The sequence below is a fragment of the Desmodus rotundus genome, chromosome 4, assembly GCF_022682495.2.
Source record: "Desmodus rotundus isolate HL8 chromosome 4, HLdesRot8A.1, whole genome shotgun sequence".
Taxonomy (NCBI): Eukaryota; Metazoa; Chordata; class Mammalia; order Chiroptera; family Phyllostomidae; genus Desmodus; species Desmodus rotundus.
Window position 1 is genome coordinate 9,940,309 of NC_071390.1, and position 10,149 is coordinate 9,950,457.

General features: G+C 57.8%; 1 protein-coding gene across 1 annotated transcript; it reads left to right on the forward strand.

Moving 5' to 3' along the window:
* The first annotated feature begins 3,004 nt into the window (after positions 1–3,004).
* On the forward strand, positions 3,005–6,935 carry VAX1 (ventral anterior homeobox 1). The gene is made up of 3 exons (XM_053923349.1): positions 3,005–3,245; positions 4,321–4,508; positions 6,357–6,935. Exons 1-3 carry the CDS (start codon positions 3,005–3,007, stop codon positions 6,933–6,935), a joined length of 1,008 nt encoding a protein of 335 aa, XP_053779324.1.
* Positions 6,936–10,149: the final 3,214 nt, after the last annotated feature.

A 10,149-nucleotide genomic window follows, 5' to 3' on the forward strand; every position in this document is an offset into this window, starting at 1 on the left:
GGTCACAGATTGCTGTATCCTGTGATAGGGGTTGGGTGGGATATGTGGCCCTGGACATCCCTCGGCCACCACTGCCCACCGACGTGTCCTTTCTAAAGGCAGTAGTTCAGTCCCAGGCAGGTTCCCCTCATCGACCTAAAAGGAGAGGTGGTAGGTTGGACATTTTTATTTTTAAAGACTTTTCTCTGGGCCTTTGACTTGGCGCCACAGGGGTCCACGTGGGTTTCTGGGCCAAGTGCTGGAGCAGAAAGAGGCCAGGGAGCGGGGGTGCAGCCAGAGGCCCGGAGGCACTCCGAGGTGGCCCGATTTGGGACCAAGGCTACCTACTGTCTGGGACTCTTGGCCCCTGGCAGGTCTTCTGAGGGTGTAAGCACCCCGCCCCCATTCCAACACTCCTGTGCAGGGAGCCCCTGAGCAGCTGGACTGCGGGGGGCGGGGCGGGCCAGAGGCAGCATTCCTAGGGTAAGACCCTCCCTGCCAAATGGCAGGGAAGGGCCACTGGGCTGGGATTTGGGACCCCATCAACTCCTCGCTCGCGGACATCCCAGGAACTGCGTCTGGCAGCTCTGCAGAGAAATGGGGGCCCCACCCACCACCCGGATCCGCTTCAGGAGAACCAGAATCCCAGGGACCTGCCTAGCTAGGCGGTCGGGGGTCTCAAGGCCCAGTAGAGGCGCCGCCCTACAGCTGCGCCCGCGTGGGAGTGGAGCTCTCGGGCCTCAGGGCGCCCACCTGAGAGTTTGAGCGTGGCGGAAAGTAACTGGAGAGTTGGCTGGGTTTTGTCTAAATCCCACTCTACGTCTTCAGAACAGGGCAGCCGCGAGGACCCTCCCTTCCTCCACCGCCCTCCCCCTCAACCCCCGCCCCGCCAACCCACGGGGAGAGCGGGAATAAAAGACACTTTCCACCCGGAGACCCAATTGGCGTCGGGCTTCGAGGGCAGCGTTCACGGCCAATAAGACTGAGGGGCCACCCGTCTGCCTGGGACCCGCTCAGGACAATCACACACACACACACACACACACACACACACACACACACGCCGATGAATTAAAGTAACAGCCCAAGGTCTGCTTCCAAGGCCGGAGACGCCCTCCAGTACCGGACCCAGAGTGGGCTGGCCTTGGGGCCACGGGGCTGGGGGCGAGGAACAGGGAGGGAGAGTGTGGCTGCTCCTCGGGCCCTGGCAGGTTCGCTGCGGTCCGGCGGGGAGGGCAGGAGTGCCCGGCTGCGATCGGGAGCCCCTCCGCGCCCCTCCCCACCTCTTCCTCTCCCTCTCTCTCTCTCTCTCTCTCTCTCTCACCCTCTCCCTCTCTCCCAACTGCGCTCGCCGCGACCCCCGCCCCAGCTCCCTCCTCTCCCCGTCTGCCTCCGCCCCCATTCTCGGAATTGTGTAAAAAAATTCTCTGCCAAACCTCCCACCTACCTCCCCCCCACCCCGCGCCAACCCCCTTTAAAAAACCCCTTTCCTCCCCGGCCCTTGCACTCTTTGTGAATGAGGGCAGGGAGCTCGGCCCTTCCCCCGCCCAGGAGCCACGCCAGACCGCCGCACTCAGAGGACTGTTTGTTAATAGTCCAATTAGATAATTGCCATCTTTCACTCCTTTTGCTCTGCATTTCCCATAAAGGAATGAATGGGGAGAGCGGCGTGGAGAGGGCTTCTGCCCCGGCAAGGTGACGAGAAGGGCTGGAGCATGCTCCTTGCACAAGGCCATGCGCTTGAATTGAATCATTGTAGCCTAATCAATGCTCTTATTGGATTACTGGCTGTTGCTTTTCTCAAAGATATTGTAGCAGAGACAATGAAATAGCTAGGGGAAAACTTTTTTTTTTTTTTTTGAAGCAGATCTCACAGTTGAGATTTTTCTCCGCTCTCTCTCGCTCTCCCCCTCTCTCTCCTGCTGGACTCTGAGTACAAAGCTGCCCTTTGAATGGGCTGCCTCGGGGCTGCTGGAGGTGCCGGCAGAAAAAATCCACCGGGAGCTCCATGAAGAGAGGTGGCGGTTTAAGATGGCTGGCAGCGCCGAGGTGTGTTAAGAAGGAGTTGTTTGGGATGAAAGCTTGTCTTTTTAGAGAGCGGGGAGACACTTTGGGGGAAAACTTTTTCTCCTCCCTCCCTTCTTTTTTTCCCTCCCCCTCCCTAGAGGCAACTGCCTTCTGCTGCTGCAGGGTGTGTAGGGGTTTTGGGTGGGGTGTGGTTTTTTTTGTTGTTGTTGTGTTGTTTTGTTTTGTTTTGTTTGGCTCCCCCTCCACACCTCATTCAGCTCTATCTGTCGAGGGTGGAGAAGCCCCCTCCAGCCAGTGTGTGAGCAGGAGGGTCAAAGGCAAAGGGAAAGTTAATAATGCCCGCTAATGGTCCTAACCATTCAGGACGAATCTTGCCAAAAGTTTTTCTGGAAGTGTGGGTCTTTGATTGTGTGTTTCCTGAAAGCAAGACCAATCATTTCCGTTTATTCACTCGCTAAACCCCTACTTGATTGGGGACAAGGACAGAAACCATCCATTACGACCTGATATATTATCCAAACAATTTAGTGTATTCATGAGGTAACCGAAACGTGGGGGCTGCGAAATTACCCGTAATCAATTGCAACAGCGAGCGTGCGTCCCCCCGGGGGTCGGACAACTACAACTCGCCGTCTCAGTACCAGGCGGGAGCCTCAGCGTCTCGGAGCTGCGCTGCTCGCTACCTGATCTCCGGGCTGGGGACACTGGACGTGCTCAAGAGGACGCGGGTGCTGACGAGGCGGCCTCGCCGCCGCTCCATCGGGATCTTGGACCAGACCCGCCGCCTCTCGGCGAGCGCGCCACTCGCCGGTCGCCACTGACCCTCCCGCGGCAGCCTCGGCCACCCTGCCGGGACATTCATTCTTGCCTCTCGCCTCTCTCCGGGCCGGGCTTAGGGGCTGTATTGTAGGGGTTTTGTCCCCCCACTCTGCCTCTTCTTCTTCTTCTTCTTCTTTTCTTTCTCCTCTTTTCTTTTTTTGTTGCTCTTGCTTCTCCCATGTTCGGGAAACCAGACAAAATGGACGTTCGGTGCCACACGGACGCAGAGGCTGCCCGGGTCTCCAAGAACGCGCACAAGGAGAGCCGGGAGAGCAAGGGCGCGGAGGGGAACCTCCCCGCTGCCTTCCTCAAGGAGCCGCAGGGCGCGTTCTCGGCGTCGGGCGCCACGGAAGACTGCAACAAAAGTAAATCCAATTCCTCGGCAGATCCAGATTACTGCCGCCGGATCCTGGTCCGAGGTAGGAGTGGGCAGGGCTGCGGGGCGCGTTCTTTGGGGCTACTCCGGGGCCGAGCCGCGCGCCGACCCCGACCGTGGCAGGCGGAAAGGAGGTGCGGGCTGGGACTTCGGAGAAAGTTGCTGGCCCTCCTCTCCCCGGGTCTGGCCGGCCGATGGGGACTTGAACCTGGGGCGCGCACTCTCCAGGGACCTCGACCCTCCAAGCCCCGAGGGCCCAGTGGCTGCGCTGCTGGGGAAGTTTAGGGACTGTACAGGCGGGCCCAGGCTCTAGGCTGCGGCCTTCGACCCGGGAATGGAGCAGAAAACTCTGGAGAGCGTGTGCGAGCTCTGCGGCCCGGAGGACCTGCCGGGAGCCGGGTCGAGGACTCTCGCTCCCTGGCGAGCTGAGCGCACGCAAGGGGAGCGGGGATGCGGGAAAACAGCCACCGTCCGCCCGCTACGGCCCAGCCAGTGGGCGCGCTGGGCCGAGGGCCCCGGCGCTGTGCTCGGGGCTGGCCGCCGCCTCCTGGGGAAGCGGCCGAGCTCAGTTGCCGGGCTGCGAAAGACCCTCCGTGCTCGGCTCGGCCCCGCTCTAGTGCGCGGTGTGCCATCGTCTTGGGCGGCCACGGTGGTGAAGCCCGGCGCCACCCCGCCAGTGGAGCTCCAGGCCCAGCTGGCCCCGACTCGGTCCCCCCTCCTTCCGCCTCCCGGGGTCGGAAGGGAAAGAGACCCCGGGTTAGGGGTGGGGACCACTGTAGCTCGGTCTGGCCAAAGCGCTCCAGGGCTGGGGCTTGCACGACCTGGTCAGTGCGGGGACCCTCAGGCTACCAGGGACCCAGACCGGGTAGTCAAGGCCCCCAAGCCAGGACCATCAGCCCTCCTCCCCTGTCCGGAGGGCTATACAAAGGCACTGTCTGGTTCTCTCTCTGGTCATCAGGTGGTGGCAGCCCCCTGAGCTCCAAACACGCAGTTTTTGCTACGGGGCTATGGCCACCTCCTCACCGCTCCCACCTCTGAACTTTAGGCTGGGGTTGACTAAGCCAGAACGGTGGAGGGACACAAGAAGGCTCTGGCGGCTGACTGTTCCCCTTCCCTAGATGCCAAGGGGTCCATCCGAGAGATCATCCTGCCCAAGGGCCTGGACCTGGACCGGCCCAAGAGGACGCGCACGTCCTTCACAGCGGAGCAGCTCTACCGGCTGGAGATGGAGTTCCAGCGCTGCCAGTACGTGGTGGGCCGCGAGAGGACCGAGCTCGCCCGGCAGCTCAACCTCTCTGAGACCCAGGTACCCAGCTGCCAGGGCACTCACAGCTGTGCACCAGCCTCCTTCCCCACCAGCCCCAGCCAACTCTTCCAAACCACCAATTCTGGCTCTAGACAGAGCCTCCCCGGGGAGGTGGAGGAGATAGGGAGGATGGGAAAGAAATGTCTAAGGCTTTCTTCCCTTCCATAAGCCATCCTTTCTTCCCCCATCCCACCCCCGCCCCATACCCTCAGGTATTCCAGGGCCAATGCTCTGCTCAGTTGGCCTAGCCCAGGAGGCCGCAGATCCTGTCCTTTTGGTATTCCTTTTGGACCCCAGTCTTGAGAATTCCTTGCTTATCTCTGCTCTACAAGGAATTGATGTCCACCATGTTTTGGCCACCTCATCTTGGCTAGATTTCCAGGCCCCACCCACTTTGGGGACTCCAGCCTCATACAACGTCCAGGCCCATTCTGCAATGGGCCAAAAGCCTAAGGCCAAAGTCCCCTGCTCCAGCGCTGTAGGTGACAGGTAGGATTAGAAAGGTGCACATTCCTAAGGTCTGCCTCTGCAGTCCAGACCGCCCTGACCTTAAGGCTTCCTCTGGCCCTAAGCTACCCAATTTCATTCTCAGCCCTGAGCCCCCACTCCAGACACCCAGGAGGCCTTGTCTTCTGAGCTGGTGATGTGTGAGGTATGGGATGAGAGGCAAGTCTGGGGCCCTGGGAGCCAGCGCTGCCAACTGCGCTTTACTACGTCTTTTGCTTTCCATGAAATCCATATGATGCTATGTGGGCTTCACCCAGAGGCACTTTAGGGCCTGAGAGGTTTGCCTTGCGAGGCCCTCTGGGGCCTGGCCAGGGCCTGACACCAGCCTGGCCTAGGTAAGGCAGACGTTTTTTCTGAGGATCAGTCTCTTTGCTGCTGCCCAGCCCTGAAGTAGGTGGGGAGCATTTTAGGTCTGGAATCTGGGCAGAAAGCTAAGAACTAAGGACAGAACATATCTGCTGTTCTTTCTAAGTCTGAGTTGACATGGTAGCCTTTCCCTAGTCTTTCTGCTAGTTCAGTTTACAAAATCTAGACAGGATGATACCCTTTCCCTATAGCTGCCAAACTCCATTCTGGGCCACCAGCTAGGCCTGAAGAGGGTCAGAGGGAGAAGAGAAAGCGAGAGGGGAGGATGGTGGAGAGAATTAAGTCCAGTGCAGCCTCCTGACTTTCTCCTGCAATCCCAAAGTTCATGATGAAGAGCAGTGGAGTAAATCGAGCATCACCCAGCCCCTTCAATCCAGCTGGTAGTGAAAGGAGGGGGGAAAGCTTGGGATAAAGTCCATCTTGCACTAATTATTCCTTCTACAGCCACCTTCCTTGCTTGCTGGTAGTTGATGGTCAAGCCTCATCTTAATAAGCAAGAAACAGCTGCTTGTAGCTTTCAACAGTAGTGCTGCTGGGGCTAAATTTGAGCCCGTGTGGCCAGGCGCCTGAGTCCAGAAAGACAGGGCCACACTCTTCCCTATCTACTCTGACTCCCCGGAGGAGCGTCCTCAGGCCTCAACAGATCAGGGGTCCAGCTGTGGGTATGCGTCCACCCAGCGAAATCCCTTGTGGTCTTGCTTTCCAGTTAAGCTCATGGACATTTTATTACTTCACTGGTAATCTCGGCCAGCCTGGGCCTGCTTCCATAACCCGGAAGTGCAGCCTAGCAGAGCTGCGTCCTCCACCTGGCCATCCTGACCCCTCTGGCAGCTCCTGGGCTGGGGTAGGGCTGGGGCTATGGCTAGGACTAGGGCTGGGGTTGCGGGAGGGCTTCCCCAACCCCGCCAGCGTGCTCCCCTTGACGCCCTTCTTCCCCTGCTCCTTTTCCCCGCCCTCCCCGCGTCTCGCACGCAGGTGAAGGTCTGGTTCCAGAACCGGCGCACGAAACAGAAGAAGGATCAGGGCAAGGACTCGGAGCTGCGCTCGGTGGTGTCGGAGACGGCCGCCACGTGCAGTGTGCTGCGGCTGCTGGAGCAGGGCCGCCTGCTTTCGCCGCCAGGCCTGCCCGCTTTGCTGCCTCCGTGCGCCACCGGCGCGCTCGGCTCAGCCCTACGAGGGCCCAGCCTACCCGCCCTGGGCGCGGGCGCCGCCGCGGGCTCGGCTGCCGCCGCCGCTGCTGCCACCGCCCCCGGACCGGCCAGCGCAGCTTCCCCGCACCCGCCGGCCGTGGGCGGTGCCCCGGGGCCCGGGCCCGCCGGGCCAGGGGGACTGCACGGGGGCGCGCCGGCTGCCGGCCACGGCCTCTTCAGCCTACCCGTGCCCTCGCTGCTCGGCTCCGTTGCCAGCCGCCTATCCTCCACCCCGTTGACAATGGCTGGTTCGCTGGCCGGGAACTTGCAAGAACTCTCCGCCAGGTACCTGAGCTCCTCGGCCTTCGAGCCTTACTCCCGGACCACCAATAAAGAAGGGGCCGAGAAAAAAGCGCTGGACTGATTTTAAATATTTCTCTGTATTTATATTTATAGTATCTATTGTGGTGATATTTATGGACTCACGCGCGTTAGGCGCGCGGGGCTCCTGCGGGCGGCCTGGGACAGCTCTCCTTCCCCACCGGACTCTGCTGCCAATTTTATCTCCTTTGGGCTATTTTTTCCTTCCTTTCCTTCGCGTTCTCCCCTCCCCCCAGACTCCCTCGGAATCCGGGAGAATCCAAAGAATTGGGGGAAAGGCCCCAGTTAGCCAACCTGAAGCCCCAACCAAGGCCGAGCCCTGGAGGGAAAAGACCTGTCAGTTCTAAGTCCAGAGCACAGGACACCTGCTCTCTGTTGCTGCCGGCGCCGTTGATTAGTACGAATATTTGAAAGAGGAAAGCTGCGCACAGCCCCCAGGGGCTGAAAAAGCTGGCACTTTTTTTTTTTTTTAATAGACAAAAAGGGAGTACCTTCCTTCTCGCCAGAGAAACTAGGGATTTTGGGAGCCCCTGGTCCCCACTTGGCGGACCTCTCCGGAGAGCCGATGCACAGGCGGCTTCCGGGCTGGACAAATTCTGCAGTTTTGTTCCCTTTGGAGAAACTCCAGTCACAGCCACCTCCTGGGACTACTGACCCTAGGAGACAAAAAACCACACCTCGAGGTAGGCAACGGTGGTGATAAATTTGATCCAAACAGCAATAAAACAAGAGTGATAACCACCAGATTAAATCGGACGAAGTGGAACCAGTTTTAAAATACTCATAAAGGAGTTCTGGAAGGTCTAGGGAAATTCAGCGTAGAGAATGCGCCACAGGGCAATCCAAAATTAGAGTTCTGGGTGTTATCATTTTAAACAGAAATTTAAAAGGGAAAAGCGAAAGAAAAGCCAAGGCAGCGAATGAAAGGAAATTCAGCATCTTCTCCGAGGCTGTTCGGAGCGGCCTTCACGTTCCCCCTGGAAAGAGATCAGTGTGGATCCGGCGCGCCTACCCATCGCCTCTCCGATGCTTGGCTTCGGGCAGAATTGGCTGGGTTTGGAAACAAATCGGTGCCCAGTGCCTCTCCCGTGCCTCACTCCCGGATTCATAAAACCCTTCCAACACGGAGGAACCGCCCGGATTTCAGAGCAGTATTTTGCGGACCTGGAGGCAGGGACGCAGCTGAGGACCGCGAGGCTGCCGGGCCTCCTCTCTCGCTAGTCTACGCATCCACATCGGCTCCCTGCGTGGATAGCAAAGGACCCCTTCCCTAAAAAAACAGAAAACAAAAATCCCAGGGTTTCCATGGTCTCAAGTCAGAAACCTGGACCTTACCGGCGCGACAATGACAGTCCCCACAGCCACGGCTACCCGCATTTTAACCAAAACCACAGACCCAGACGGCGAGGAGCCGCAGTGTCTAGAATGTATTCCTCCATCCGAAGCGAGTGTAGAGCATCTTAAAAATAGTAATTTTATTGTAAATTATTTACGTCGGAAGCTTTCCCCCCCCCTTTTTTTTAGGCAAATTATTTTTAGTGAAGAAAATAATGAACGATTCAAACGCGGGTAGGTGTCACTGAATCCTGGCTACTAACTTTGTTCTGAATGTTTTGGATATTTGGATGTTTTGTATTTATGTGGTGAGAGTGAAATATATATATCTATGCTGATAAATCAGGTGTACTTTTGTCTTGTATTTGAAGGAGGAAAAAAAAATCAAAAACAAAAGAAGAAAGACCCAGCGAATGATGAGTCTCAGCGTGGGTACTGTTAGAGACGAGGGCGACAGCTTTGGCAGTGGGGGCGGGGGCTCTGAAGCTGGTACCCTAAGCTTCAGAGATGCGGTTGGCGGGGGCTGTGGATTGCAGTCGGGGAGGCAGAAACGTCAGCTGCGATGGTGGTTCCCCTTGTCTGAGTGTCTCACTCTCCAGCTTTCTGTCCCAATGGCATCGGCCCTTCAGGCCTTATCCCCTCTATCGCGCACTTCGTGTTTCTTGGTTTATTTAGGAACTTGTCTCCCACATCCTTGATTTCCTGCCTCCTAATGCTCCTGGTTTCTAGAGTTTTCCAGCCGCATTTCCAAGGCGGCGGTATTTTGGATTCTGTGGGATCGGAGTCCTAAATGGGCAGGATTTTCCTTTCTTCTGACCTCAAATAAGTCTCTCTGCTGCCAAAGAGAAACTTTGAAGGAGCAAGAGAATGAAGGAGATATTAATTCCTGCAGAGACTGCGCCCCCCAACCCAGCCCAGTTCATATGCTGTGATGGAGGGTGTGGACATGGCAAACAGAAATCTTGGGGAGCTAGGAGGGCTGGAGAGACTATTTCAGGGCGCCCTCTCCCTACACTTGTTTGCACCGCCCAGAGCACACTTGTGGGCACAGTGGCCAGAGCCCCATTTGATGCGGGTAGGGGGTGCCCACAGAAGGCAGGCCCCTCGACACCCCCACAGCTGTACTGTGCTGCAGGTTTCCGGCATCCAAAGTGGGGAGGCTGCACAGTGTGGATGGGGGAGTTCCTGACTTGGGTGTGGGTTGGGGCGCCACCGGGTTCAGGACCTTGGCCATGAACTCCGCGTTTGCTGGGAGCCCCCAGACAGTTCACTTTTTTGTTCCTTGAAGTCGCTGCAGACCCCTCAGCGTTGCTACCTCTGGGCCGGTCCCCTCCCTGCCCTCCCCTCCTTTCTCCTCTTTCACCCCTTTCTTCTCTTCCATCCTGTGGACCCCTGCGCTTGCTCTAAGGATCTCTCTCCCCTGGTGGGCTGTCCGACGCTCCCCACCCCATCTCTCCCCTCTTTCTTGGCTTCTTCCCAATCTGTCTCTCTCCTCTCTCATATTCTCTCTCTCCCACTTACTCCCCCTCTCCCTGTCCTCTCTCCTCTTTTTCTTTCTCCCTCCCTCACTCCCTTTCTCCCTTTGGATTCCTCTGCCTTCCCCGGGTGGCCCCAAGGCCAAGGCGTGGGTGGCTCTGGCTGCGGTTTCAGGGCTGGTGGTTGGGGCCAGCAAGGGGGAGAAGGGACTGAGAAAGTGGCATAATTTTGTGGAACAAAAGAAAAAATCCCAGCTTCAGGGTCCCCAACAAGCTCAGACCCCTCCTCCAGGAGCCTCAGCCTGGGGAGTCACCAAGCAGATAATTCAACAGCTGGCCCCCCTTCACATCCTGCCCCTTTCTCCATTTTGCTTTCTTATCCCTAAAAGGGGAAGGAACCTGTTATTCCATCTCTTCTCTGCTCTGACCTCCCTTCCCTCCCTGACT

Bases quoted from the DNA above. Each gene is read 5' to 3' on its own strand.
- VAX1 (XM_053923349.1), top strand. From the start codon at position 3,005: ATGTTCGGGAAACCAGACAAAATGGACGTTCGGTGCCACACGGACGCA. The intron at 3,246-4,320 runs GTAGGAGTGGGC...CCCCTTCCCTAG, and splicing joins CCGCCGGATCCTGGTCCGAG to ATGCCAAGGGGTCCATCCGA. The intron at 4,509-6,356 runs GTACCCAGCTGC...TCTCGCACGCAG, and splicing joins TCAACCTCTCTGAGACCCAG to GTGAAGGTCTGGTTCCAGAA.